The 14,778-nt window shown below is 39.4% G+C and overlaps 1 protein-coding gene across 2 annotated transcripts in view; it reads left to right on the top strand.

Annotated features, from left to right (window-relative positions):
- Positions 1-14,778, top strand: part of neto1l (neuropilin (NRP) and tolloid (TLL)-like 1, like) — a 303,103-nt gene that overhangs the window by 246,726 nt on the left and 41,599 nt on the right. For both annotated transcript variants that reach the window (XM_063035473.1, XM_063035555.1), the window contains exon 7: positions 1,259-1,487. In XM_063035473.1, coding sequence (XP_062891543.1) covers positions 1,259-1,487 — 229 coding nt within the window. The remainder of the gene's footprint in view (positions 1-1,258; positions 1,488-14,778) is intronic.

The raw sequence follows: 14,778 nt of genomic DNA on the forward strand, positions 1-14,778 counted from the left end.
AAACAAAGATTAAGACTATTTTTATATGGAAAAGGAAACAGTCAATTTGTATCGATTGTATTAATAATGTAATTACGTTTTATCAGAAAAAGGCTCTGAGTTTGTCTTGGGTCATTAGGTGACTTGGGTTAGGAAAGCACTATAGTTTTTTTGCATTAGTGATATCAACTGCATGTTGTGACCAAGTTGAGAGTCACTTTGTTTGATTTCATGACGCTAATTTGACTATGTTTTGAGAATATATGTTGATATATAATGATGATATTGTCCAACTCATTTAGTCTGTATTTGTAGAGTTGATGGAGAGTGCCTTAGAAGTATGGAATAGATTTGATTTAAATACATGGAAATACTGGTCTTGCCTTAATAAAATTGGAGTGACTTGGAATTATGTAAGAGGCAGTCGGGGAAGTTGGAGCGAGGTGTAAGAGCAAACTGAGAGATCACATGGAGTTGGTGTTCGAAGTGAGTGATTTATTTAAAAACTGGTGCACATCTGGAGACCAGCTAAGCCTGATTTACCTGGACATGGATCTGGAACAGCTTTTACATTTTCAGTTGATGACATTACCAGTAAATCTTCATTTTGCTAATAGAAAGGTGGCTACAGGAAGACTTGATTAAGTAGAAGACAGGGTTCTGATTACAGGATAAAATAATTATCCACAGGTCTAAGAGTAAATCCAGTTTTCCATCACAACAATGGGTGCACACTATAAAATTATTAGTGAAGTTCCTGAAACTTAGGTGTTGTCACTTTTGCATTCCACTTCTCTACTTTTGTCTGTGGTTCCCTGTTACCACATTAGCACAATCCACATCACTACAGAATAGTTATTAGCCTCACTATTCTTTCCCGTGCAACAAGGGTAAATAACAAATGGAATTTGCCTTTTCTTCTTTTAATCAATTAGAAAGTGAAAACAGAAAATGTTGGAAAAACTCAGCAGATGAGACAGCATTGTTAATATAAGAAATGGAGTCAGTAGTTTAGTTCAGAACAGTGTACCCTTCAGAACAATGAGGTTCCATCAAAGGTCATCATGTACTATTAACTCTTCCTTACTTTACAGATGCTGCCTGAGTTGCCGACTAGGCAATTTCTACCTTTATTTCAGATTTCCAGCATCTGCAGCACCTTACTTCTGGCCTTCTTTCTTCAGTCAGCTTTCGCTTAATTTGAGACAGCAGCTCTCCTCATTGTTCTTTAATTTTGTTAGTAACCTGACAAAAATGATTCATCTTTTTCCCCCGATAGATCTACTTGAGATTTCTTGACTACGAGATGGAGAACTCAAATGAGTGCAAGCGCAATTTTGTGGCGATCTATGATGGAAGCAGCGCAGTGGAGGATCTAAAAGCCAAGTTCTGCAGCACCGTGGCCAATGACTTGATGCTTCGTACAGGTCTTGGTGTCGTCCGCATGTGGGCTGACGAGGGCAGTCGGAGCAGTCACTTCCAGATGCTTTTCACATCCTTTCAAGAACGTGAGCAATTTTTGGATTTCTTTTAATTAATTGAACACTATTGTGCCACATTATAGATGTTAAAAAAGAATTACTACCGGTAAGGTTATGGAAAATCCCCCTAATGCATAACAGTATGTTTACATAACATCATAATCTTATGAACATTTGGACATTTGGATCATACATGTATGACTTTTTCATAATCTCTCAGCATGGGAGATACATGGAGCAGCATTCAGTTATTACTACAATCCAACTAAGTGGATTTTGAAATCAAGGGAAGTGGTTTCAATTGTTCCACGTGTATAATTTTGAGTTTTCCATCTTTGAAAACATAGCTATGCTGAAGTGTGGGGTGAAGTGTCTTTAGCTGAGGAGTTGCTAGCAAAGAAATGGCAGGTTATCATTAATACAAATACAACAAACTAGAAAAAAAAATGCTATTTAAGCCCAAGTGGAAATACCCTTTGACATACCGGTCAACACAAATTGCTGAGTAATTTAGTGCTGTTTTATCATTAACGTACTGACAGGTCTCCTAAAAGTCTGCATGACCAATACAAATTTAACTCAGCACTGATTCAGAATTGAGGCACTCAGCTCTTTCACCAGAAACACAAGTTTAAAAAAGCGTGCCTCCTCTACTGATGGTAAACTGTTCTGAGAGATTCTAAAATTTGTAGTTTTATATTTACGTCTTAATTTTTCTCATCTTTTCATCTCATCTTCCTTTCTGTCATTATTTCTCTTCTCCTATCTCACTTCACATTGATTTGTCCTTCTTCATTGTTGCTTTTTTTTTCACTATACCTAAATTTAATTAGTTAAGGAAATAGACTATTGATTTCAAGATCCCTGATACCCCATATTCAATAGACATTTCCAGCAAAAGTTTTTGGTATGAAGAGAGAAGAAAGTAATTGATTCTTCAGATATGTGTCAGAATGCCTGGCTCCTGCTAATTCTAGGACAATGAATAAGAGATGAGATCATAATCTTTCTCACAGAGGAATGATTTAGTTCCATATGGCTAGGAAATGTGATGGAATTTTACAGAAATATACTGAGCATCATCTCTGTTTTATATATTAAAGGTGATCATAATCAACTTTGCAATATGTGTCAATGAAAGAGCATATCTGAACTCATCAATCATTCTGAATGGCCCCAATTTCAGAAAATCACTGCTCCTGAACCTGGAGCCAGGCTTATTTCAGTGAAGGGTCCACGAAGGGGGATACGTTTTCTGAAGGAAGAAAATAAATAAACATTGAAAGAAGTAATATTCTTTTTACATGGTAGACAGTTGAAAACTAGAGAAGTGGAATTTTTTATCAAGTCCCTACAGTTGTAGATGTCTGATGGAGTCTACAAAGTTTGATCATTTTGTCTTCAAAATTACACCTTTATTGTTGATAATCCAGTTATATATTCCCATAATTTGCATTTTGGTCATTGCTAATTATTAACAGTGAGTCAATTAAAGCTTCCACAGAAGGAATAATCCAGCAAGGGAGAAGTTTATGTACTTATAGGAGAACTTCCAACAATGATATATCAGGTATTTTCAGGAATCAGAATCAGGTTTAATATCACTGGCATATGTCATGAAATTTGGTGTTTTTTCTGCAGCAGTACAATGCAATACAAAATAATAACAATTCTGAATTGCAGTAAGTATATATTGAGTATAAATGTGTATATACTGATATATACAATAGTTAAATTAAATGAGTAGTGCAAAAATAGTAGTGAGGTAGTGTTCATGGGTTCAGAGTCCATTCAGAAATTGGATGGCAGAGGGGAAGAAGCTGTTCCTGAATTGTTGAGTGTGTGCCTTCAGGCTCCTGTACCATCTTCCTGATGGCAGCAATGAGAAGAGGGAATGTCCTGGGTGATGGGGGTCCTTAACAATGGATGCTGCCTTTTTAGGGCACTGCTCGTTGAAGATGTCCTCAATGCTAGGGGTGCTGGTGCCATGCTGGAGCTGACACGATTCTTTGCAGATTATTCTGATCCTGTGCAGTAGTCTCACCCCCATATTAGACAGTAATGCAACCAGTTAGAATGCCTTGTTATTTATTATATAGATTCTCCACAGTTAATTATTACATGTTTATTTGTATTGTGATATAAATAAACATGATATAGAAATGTCCTCAGAAATAAGAGAGGATGTCAAGCACCTAAACCCATAAGGTAATTGCATTAATCTGATTTGATTTTGACTTAACCAGCCAGAGGATGCAAGAGGATTACACACAGCATATTAAAAATGTGACGGAGAAGTGAAGTGATTGGAAAGTCTTAATTATTAGAATGGAAAAGTCTAAATATTTAAAAAAAAGATGAAAATGGGTTTTATTGTGCCACAGCTGTCACAGCATCCCACATAGCTTTTACAAACCAACAACAGGAAGAGGGCAATTTTCATTCATGCTTTATCTGGGGTGATTGAGTCAAATACCTGGAGCATGTAGGCTGAAGATGGGAATTCGACGGAGAATGCACAAAAGGTCAGTAACAACTTTAATGCAAGGGATTCTGCAGATGATAGAAATCCAGAGTAACACACACACAAAAATGCCAGGTCCGTCAGCACCTATGGAAAGGAATAAAGGTTCGATGTTTTGAGCCAAGACCCTTCATCAGGATGGGTCTGATGAAGGGGCCTAATGAAGAACCTCGGCCCGAAATGTTGACCATTCATTTCTTCCCATAGTTGCTGACTGACCTGCTGAGTTCCTCCAGCATTTAGTAAGTCAATAATAACATTGTAAGTTTCCAGTGGTAGAACAATAGAAGCTTGGTCTGCAGTAGGAGCTGTATGAGAGAACTGGAAAGTTGGGAGGAGGTTGAGAGTGAGGAGCAATAGAGAGAAGCAGGACACTGAAGAGAGATCAAAGCATATTATGTCAAGAGGAGTGTTGCATTGAGTCCACAGTTGTTGGAAAAGAGCATCAAGAAAGTTGGTGAGAACTTGGAAACAACTTTGAAGTTGGAAAACGATAAGGAAAGCATCAAGAGACAGAGTATTGCATAAAACAGCAGCACAAAGTCTTAAAGTGTGAAAGCAAGCCTAAGGTCATAATGATTCAATCGACAAGATAGACAGCGTCAGTATCCTTGTTTTACTTTTTATTTGGTCTTGTGATCTGAAGAATTATCCTGGTGAAGCACTGGAGTAATACAACCACCAATCCCTCCATAAAATCCCCCAAATACACCAGCTGGGTAAGTAAGCCAATGTCGTCATCTTCACCCAGGCTAACATCGTAGGCATTGAGGCCTTAATTACATTTGCCAGCTCAGATTAACAGGCCATGCCATTCACAGACATAATCAGACTCCTGACATTCTACACAGCAACAGGTTACTAGAAGATCAGATTCAAAGATGTTATCAAGCCCTCCTTGAAAGTGTGAAAAGATTCCCACTAGCACTTAAGATCAGCAAAGTTGAAGATATGAAATAAAAAGAGTAAAATGCTTAGAACATTCAACATGCTGCACAGATCTGTAGAAGGAGAATTAGTGTTCATATTTCAGGAGCCTTGCTCTTTGCAGGGAAAGAGAGAAAATTTAGTTTTAAGTCGAAGAGAACAAGAAGAGGGGTGGATGGAGGAAAATAGATCTTTGAATGTCTGTTTGCTGGTAAGTTGTGAAGGTTGAATCTTTGAATACATTCAATGTTGAGGTGAACAGATTTTTGCTTAAAAGGGGATCCATAGATTTTGAGGACTCGACAAGAAACTCAGGGTAATGGAATGGCTGATAGAGTGGCTGTCTGCAGGAAAATGAATCTGTGTTATATATTGCATACATACTTTGATCATAAAGTACTTTGACTTTGAATGGTGGAGGAGATGCAAGATACCATGTGGCCCATGCCTATGTCAGTTTCTTAAGTACTTGTATTCTTATTAGCAATCAAACAATTCTCAGAATCTGGATGAAATCCAGTAAGAGCAAACATTCATTAGTACCTCCTTTCCTAAAGACAATATCCAAAATGGATCAATGTAATTAACTAGTTTCATGAAGAATCAAGGTAATCATTAAAGTTATGACATCTGACAATAGATTCTCCATGCAATTACAAGCAGATCCCTTTTCAATCCAATCTTGACAATCTGATTGTGACTTCCATGGCATTTTAACTGCCTTGTTATGGTGGTCTTGAACTAAGCCCTTCCCTCCCAAAGTAACATTCAGGGAAAAAAGAGTGTGAAGATCCCTGTCTCCTCCTTAATCAGTGAAGACATGCTTGCTCTCTGAGGGTGAGTGGGTAACCTTAACTAAACCTAGTAATCACCACATTGAATTTCACCAGTGCAGAGAAAGGAGCATTTCTTCAAATCAGTGGACACCGTTAGGAATCTGTGGTGGTTGTTGTCCTAAACCGAGTAATGTCACGCAGATAACATTATTGTAATATTGAAGTGGCTGTTTGCCGAGATGTTTAGCCACTCTGTAGAAACATCTCATCACCTAGTTGTGCAGGGTTTTCACAGTGCCTGCTGAGAGGAGCATTTACAGAGGTGCATTCCTGCCATTTTATTCATCCTATCAGATAAGGGGATCTAGCCTCTGTCCAAAGGTATCAGAAAGAAGGCACAGCAGAGCCTCTACTTTTATACATTTGCATAGATTCAACATTTCCCTTTGCAGAGATCCTCCACAGACGCACAGTGGAGAGCATCTTGACTGGGTGCATCACAGCCTAGTATGGAAACAGCAATGCACAGGGATAGAAAAGTCTACAGAAGTTGATGAATTCGGCGAGTCCATCATAGGAAATGCAACCCCCCCCCACCCCCACAACTGAGCAGATTTACAAGGAGCGCTGACTCAAGAAAGCAGCATCAATCATCAAGTACTCCGACCATCAAAGCCAGGCTCTCTTCTCATGGCTACTATTGAGTAGAAGGCATGGGAGCCCTAAGTCCAATGCCACCAAGCTCAGGCACAGTTATTATCCTGCAACCATCAGGTTCCTGAATCAGTGTAGATAATCTCAACCACCAGAATTCTGAACTCATTTCACAATCTACTAACCCACTTTCAAACTGGTATTCTCAATATTATTGATATTTTATTTGATATATTTGTCTTCTTTTGCACATTTCTTGTTTGTGTGTCTTTAATTATGTATATTTTTCATAAATTCTATTATATTTCTTTATTTTCCTATAAATGCCCGCAAGAAAATGAATCTCAAGGCATAGTGACATACATACTCCCTCAATAAATTTTCTTTGTCTATAATTATTTGGGAGAAATTAACTGTTATCATTTCCCATCAGTAATCATTATTAAATCAGTGCTGGTGGAGCATAAGCCACAGAGAAATTTTGCATCAATCATATTGTCTCTGTTGGTGAGTCACTGCAGGATGCCTTTCACTTACCTAATCAGTGGCTTATAGAATACTAAACAGAAAGGTAATAATCCAGTTTAGCATCATCCGAAAATATTACTCTTGTGTGCATAGTCAAAGCTAGTCCCTTCTGTGGAAATGATGGAATGCCGTCCTTGACTAAGATGGGAAATGCCCTTAATGAGAAGTTCCGAATGTATATGCACATTTTCTCTGCTGTACAGATATTTCTAAATACTAATAATTACATTGACAGCAGGATGGTCAATCTTTTGTACTCATTTACTTCAAATCTGACTTCACAACTATACGTAACTGAGTGACCCAGTGCCCTGTAGCACAAGTTACCTCAAAGGGGAAATGAACCTTCCTTCCATAAATGAGAAAGCAGATATTGGATCCCGATTCTTTTGTGATCCAAAGATTCTCCGGAAGTCAAGAGTGAGGTGATAAGCTTATTGTTTATCGTCGTTTTATTAAGCGTTACAAGAATGGAAAACAGACAAGAACGAGGAACTGAAAGAAGGAAAAGACAAAGGAAAAAGCAGTTGTGCTCGTCTCATACTCAGACCAGAGATAACAAAATTCCTGTGATAACAGTTAGCCTAGAAAACAGCCAGTTTCAAATGGGGTGACATCTACTACTGAAAACTAAGATGTTTCTCGTAAAATACAGAAGCAAATATACCCTAATTATTGAAAAATTCACTGAACAATTACATGTATATAGGTGATTATATAAAAATACAAACAAATATATAAAAATTAAATTACAAGATACAATAATAATTTTATACCCCAATCCACCACATAGGAAGCACATCAATGACTCAGCTAAATGTAATATCTTACCACTTTGAGACATGCTTGTACCCTGCTTAACTCCACAGATCTTTAATAAACATTATTATTATAGAAGATTGACATAGACTGGTAGGTCGGATGCACAAATATTTGACTTACAGCACTCATATTTCCGATTTTTACACAGATGAAGAAACATGGTGTGAGCTGGTCCATTTGGTGCAATTAGCATATGGGCTCTCTATGGAACAGTCCAGGGAAGATTAGTAAACCACTGCCTGTAAAATTGATTCTTGGGTTCAGCTGACAAAATTTTCCTGTAACAGCAGGAAAGCTGAACAACTGGGCACTGCATGGTTGGACTCTATGAGGAGATCACCAAGCGATCAGTTGCAACAGTGGCGCAGGAGGTTAGAGACGAGGTGTGCTTTAATTTGCAGCCCTGATGAGTGAGTGGGTTAGGGGCTCCCCAGTGTACAGTACAAATAAGCACCCAGCCCTCACAAAGTGACAAATTGAATGGAAACAGAAGTATAAACCCTGCATAGAATGATGAGTAATCTACATTATTGATAGTTAGTTGCCACACCAAACCAGACATTTTTACACTAGGTTTATAACTCGCAACCAGTATGAACAGGTATGGGATCACCATGCAGTTTAGATCCTTCACACCAACAGGGTGTGCACTACAATATAATTATTTTCCAAAGAACATTTTAGTTTTACCCACCTTTGAGCTCGGACTTTTAACATCACTTATGATAACTTTCTAGCCATTTGAGTCTTCCCACATTCTCAGCTAAAAAGAGTCATTATAGAGTTATCTATCGGCCATAAGACCCTATCGTAACATATAGGTGCAGAATTAGGCCATTCAGCCCATCGAGACTGTCCTGCCATTCCATCATGGCAGATTTATTATCTCTCTGCCTTCTCCCCGTAACCTTTGATACCCTTACTTATCATTACCTCCACTTAAAATATCCTCAATAACTTGGCTTTCACAGCCTCCTGTGGCAATGAATACTGCAGATTCACCATCTTCTGTCTAAGAGAATTCCTTCTCATCTCTGTTCTAAAGGGATGATCTTCCATTCTGAGGCTGTGCCAATATAGGAAACATCCTCTTCACGTCCACTTTATCTAGGCCTTTCAATTCAATAGGTTTCAGTGAGATCGGCCCTCATTCTTCTAAACTGCAGCGAGTATAGGCCCAGAGCTATCAAATGCTCCTTATACATTAACCCTTTCATTCCTGGGATCATTCTTGTGAACCTCATCTGGAACCTCTCTAATACCAGCACATCCTTTTTTAGACTAGGGGCCCAAAATTGCTCACAGTTCTCCAACTGTGGTCTGACCAATGGCTCATAAAGCCTTAGCACGACATCCTTGATTTTACATTCTAGTCCTCTTGAAACAAATGCAAACAGTACATTTGCCTTCCTGACCCACTGACTCAACCTGCAAGTCAATCTTTATGGATTCCCGCACAAGGACGTCCAAGTGCCATTACACCTCTGTTTACTGAATTTGTTCCCTGTTTAGAAAATAGTCTGCACTTTGAATATATGACCATACACTTCCCGTCTGCCCCTCCACCTGTCTTTGTACTGTCCCCAAACTTGGCCAGTAAGCCACCAATTCCATCATCCAAAATACTGACATATAACGTGTAAAGAATCGGTTCCAACACCAACCCCTGTGGAATATCTAGATAGATATTTATGATTTCAGTAATATTTGATAGTATAGTAAATATATATTTTAATTAAGCATTCTTTGTTTGTGTACATAATTCATTACAGGTCATACGTAAGAAGCACGTGAATGGCACACGTCATTATGAACCCGTGTCCTAAGTGCGCACCTCACCAAAAGTAAAACTAAATGTACATGAGTTATGTCAAGCTCCATGTTTCTCTTTCAATTGGTTTTATGTTTTGGAGTTACAAAATGTAGCAGTATGTTACCAACAGTGCTGTTGTGTTGGGAACCTGAGCACTGGGAAAATCATAGGAACCCATGGTCCTGCCCACTGCTGTGTCAGAAACCTGAAGTAAACCAAACATTGAAATTTCCATCAATAAGTTTGCAGAGAGGTTGCCTGTGAGTAACATGAGGAGCCAACACCTTCTCAGACTGTTGAAACTGCACTGCTCCACTCGGCTCGTTGTGATGCAATACAATTATTTTTGTTATGTATTATTTAGAGATACAGTGTGGAATAGGCCTCATGCACCACCCAGCAACCCACTGATTTACAGGGCAATTTTCAATGACTAATTAACCTATTATGATTATGAGGACATGCAGTCCCCTTTTATTGTCATTTAGTAACGCATGCATTAAGAAATGATAAAAATGTTTTTCCAGAATGGTATCACGAAAACACATGACAAACCGTCTTAAAAACTAACAAAAACCGCAAAATTATAACGTGTAGTTACAACAGTGCAAAGCAATACCGTAATTTGATAGGAACAGACCATGGCACAGTAAAAATCTCAGTCTCGAAAGTCCCATCATCTCACGCAGATGGTAAACCTCCAGTGCCGCCAACTTGCTGATGCAGCATTCCGGAAGCATCCGACCACAGTCCGACTCCGAGTCCGTTCGAAAAACTCCGAGCCTTGGACCACCTATTCGACACCGAGCACCGAGCACCATCTCTGCCGAGCGTTTCGACCCCAGCCCCGGCAACAGGCGATATGCAAAGCCGAGGATTTGGGGCCTTCATCTCCAGAGATTCTCGATTGCACAGTAGCAGCGGCAGTGAAGCAGGCATTTCAGAAGTTACTCCAGATGTTCCTCTGCACTTCTCACGGCTGTCCCCATCAAATCCGGATTGTGCATGGCACCCCTAGTTACACATATCGATATTCATTCGGAACGGCTGCATGTGCTGCGTTGTGCCACCATCTTCTCCTCTCTCCGAACCTCCCTATTAACCGCTTGTCTTAGGACTGCTGGAGGAAATAGGGGCACCCGGAGGAAACCCACATGCACATGGGAAGGAAATTACAAACTTGCTCACAGAGGATGCTAGAACTGAACTCCAAACTCCGATGCTTCCAACTTCTTTGTTGCATTTCGCACCCTCACCAACACACCACAGCAAATATGTAATTTATGTAAATGTATATGGCAAATAAAGCTGAGCTTTGATCCTTGGTCTATTATTTATAAAGAAGCAGATTACTGTTAGTTTAGTTACTTGCGTCCTTTGGTAAATTCACAGCTCTTCTGCAGTTTTGATCTGACAGAGGAGAGTTTAATTAAGATTTTTAGTTGGCAGCATTTCCTTAAAAAACAGGTTCCACTTTAATAGTAAAGCCCATTAAATTGTTATCTCATTGACAGGTGACATCAGTATGATTGGTACTCCAAAGAGATAATTATAATGATGCACTTGGATGTCCATGTTATAGTTTTTAAAGCACGCTGTTAGAACTGATTGAAGATCGCTCGATTTGACTCCATAGAACTCAATTCTAGCAAGTAATGCAATAATTTGGAAAATACCCAGCTCCCATTGAATGACCTTTACGATTATGCTGAATGGAGAAAATATTACCAGAAGAATAATAACTTACTTTAAAGTTTGCACTTTGTTATTAGAGGGTACAATTCATTGCAAAAATGTTATTTAGATTTGTATTCTGCTATCATAGTTATTAAATCATTGCTGTGAATTAAACAGGATATTTTACAATGGAGTAACTTTAACCTGGAGAAATTATGTGAAAAATTCGATTTCAAGTCATTATTTTTCTCACAATGGCTATAATTATTTTTACTTGCAATTAATGGTTGCTGTGAGCATTAAATGGTAAATCATGATCACCCTCTGCTAAATCTTCTGAGGATTACTGAGAGTTGAGGTTAGCTTGGAGGAAGATTATTTAGCACGTAGCTCTGGATTAAACCTCTCCGCACCCACTTATGGTTTCTTCCTCCTTCCTTTCTTGGCCAAAATGTCAACTGTTTATTCCCTTCCATAGTTGCTGCCTGACTTGTTGAGCTCCTCCAGCACTGTGTGAGTGAGTGTGTGTGTGTGCGCGAGCGCGCACTCACTCACATAACTCACGTAGATGATTTGTTTTGTCTTACAGTATGTTGTTGTGCAAATATTCACTCATTATATATATAATTTAGTTATATGTTTACAAAGGATTTACTTCATTGTTCAGAACTGTGTAATATGCATGACTTTAGTGTGGTCAGGACACCATCTTGTGGTTACAGGTTTAAGTACATGGATCTGGCTCAGAAATCAACAGTGGCTGTCTTTTCTGTATTATCAGAGCAACCAAGGCCCAGGATGTCCATGAATACTGCAGACAAACTCTGCACAGAAATCGTTTGGGTGTAACAGATTTAGTACAGTGATGACAAGATCAAATGGAAGGAGCAAAGATCAGACTGTGATGCAAAAAGACCAGGGAGAATGGCGTAAGCTTTGAGACCAATGGCAAACATCAACTAGGTTACACGGGGAAGAGAGGAGAGACAAAATGTTGGATATAAATAAATATTGCTTAATGCATCCTTTGGGATTGCTATTAATCTTCATTTTTACGAATCCACTCCCATCCTTTTCAATGCCATCTCTTCAATGAAAGTGGGTCAAATAATGTAAGGATTTCTGAAATGTATTCTAATGCTTGATCTATTAGAAAGAGAGGATTAGTTTGTAAGAGTTGAGTTTGTTGGTTTGTCTGACTCATGGCAAATAAACTACCTCTGAGTTTGTGAGCTGTGTGTGGACATTTCAAGTGTGTGTAAAGATTGGTCACCTGAATGTGTGATGATGAGAAAATACTGAAGTACATTGTACTGGATTACCAGACTGATATTGATTGTGAAGTTGTCAAGGTGGGGGTCGGGGAAGTGAGTGGTTGGTGCAGGAGCTAAGCTGTGAACTTAGTTCCTTGGCCGCAACATGTTCCCAAACATAGGGACCCGAGGGAGCTTTCCTCTGGGAATTAAAGGATAATTTCCCTCCTCCTTCTCTCCAGGGATAATGCATCTGTTGTTTCTTTTTAGCACTTCTGCATGCAAAACCAAATTATAGACCCTAAACTGTCTACAGAATATGTTTTATTTAAGCCAATAACTCTAGCTGTTTCCAGTACAAAAATCAAAAGTCATATCATGTGACATGCTGAATTTCGAAAGGTACTCTTACTTATATACACCATAGTCCCTTAAATTATAAATAAATATATGCAAATCAAAGTGCAGTGGTTTATTAATAGCAAACACATTTCCTTCCCAGTTTACAAACACCCAATTTAAGTGTAGTCTGAACATACGACTGAGCCTTTGGCAGAGCAATGGGATGCAATTAGGATTATGAAGACTCATAATTCTCTTTTATTGTCATTTAGGAATGCATGCATTAAGAAATGATACATTATTTCCTCCGGTGTGATATCACAGAAACACAGGACAGACCAAGACTGAAAAAAAACTAACAAAACCACATAATTATAACATATAGTTACAACAGTGCACAATACCATAACTTGATGAAGAAGTCCATGAGCACAGTAAAGTCCAAAGTTTCTCAAATGTCCCACATCTCACGCAGACGGGAAAAGGAAGAAAAACTCTCCCTGCCATGCTGACCACAATCCGACTCTGAGCAATCCAAAAACTTCGAGCTCTGATCAGTTCTCTGACACCGAGTACTGAGCGCCATCTCTGTCCGAATGATTCGACCTCCTTCTCGGTCGCCAAAAGCAGGCAAGGCCGGGGATTTTGAGGTCTACCCTCCGAAAGATTCCCGACCACACAGTAACGACAGCAGTGAACGGGCGTTTCAGAAATTTCTCCAGATGTTCCTCTGTACTTTCAAGTCTATTCTCCATCAAATCAGAATTGTCTATGGCCCCTACTTAACAGATACGATGTCATTTTTCACCAGAGGGCTGCGCACGCGTGGCACACCGCCATCTTCTCCTCCCGCCTTGCTGCTGCTATAAGGCCATAAGACAGGAATAGAAATAGGTAATTTGGCCTATCAAATATGCTGTGCCATTCCATTATGGCTGATTCATTATCAGTCTCAACCCATCCTCCTGCCTTCTCCCTGTAACGTTTGACATCCTTACTTATCAAAAACCTATGAACCTCTGCTTTAAATATTACCCAATGACTTGGCCTCCATAGCCATGTGTGGCAATGAATTCCACAGATTTACCACCCTCTGGCTATAGAAATTCCTCCTCATTTCTGTTCTAAAGGGACATCCTTGTATTCTGGGGTAAACTACAGAGTTTAAGGTATCATCTGCTTTGTCGGCAATCAGCTCACAGCCACATTTTGAGTTGTGAACTGATCGGGTTACAATCCAACCAAAGGAGTAAAATCCAGAGAGGATCTGTACAGTTAATCTGGCTATAATTTCAGTTAACCTTCTGACCTTTTTGACCTCAGAGTTCCTCAATTTCTGAGGTGCATTTGTGATTCCTGAAGTGTTGAGTCCAGATGCCCTCGATCTCCTTCTACAGACTACCTGTCATTCTCTGGGATTTGGATCATCTGTATGTCCCTAACCAAAGTGCTCACCATGAGGATCTGTTTTTGTCTGCGTCTCTGTCCTGCTCCCAAGCACACCTTGCTTGGTATCATGAGTACATGGTAAACTATTTATGTGAAATTTTCAACTTGTATTGCCCATCTTCACCATGAAAGTTCAAAGGTACATTTAATGTCAGAGAAATGTATACAATATACACCCTGAAATGCTTTTTCTTCACAACCATCCACGAAAACAGAGAAGTGCCCCAAAGAATGAATGACAGTTAAATGTTAAAACCCCAAAGATCCCCCCAGCTCCTCTCCCTCCCACACGTAAGTGGCAGCAAGCAACAAACCCTCCGCCCCCCCACTGGCAATAAAAAAGCATCGACACCCGCCACTGAGCACTCAAGCGTGAGCAACACAACAGCAAAGACACAGACTTCAGTACCCCAAAGTCTACTTGTTCACCTGATATTCGACATACCACAGGCTCTCTCTCTCCCTAATAAGGGAGAAAGAGATGTCTCCGTTTCACAGCAAGAAGGGAGACACAACAAACACCTTGCTAGTTTACGATGTTAAAAGTCCGTTC

This window comes from Mobula hypostoma, chromosome 1 (genome assembly GCF_963921235.1).
Source record: "Mobula hypostoma chromosome 1, sMobHyp1.1, whole genome shotgun sequence".
NCBI lineage: Eukaryota > Metazoa > Chordata > Chondrichthyes > Myliobatiformes > Myliobatidae > Mobula > Mobula hypostoma.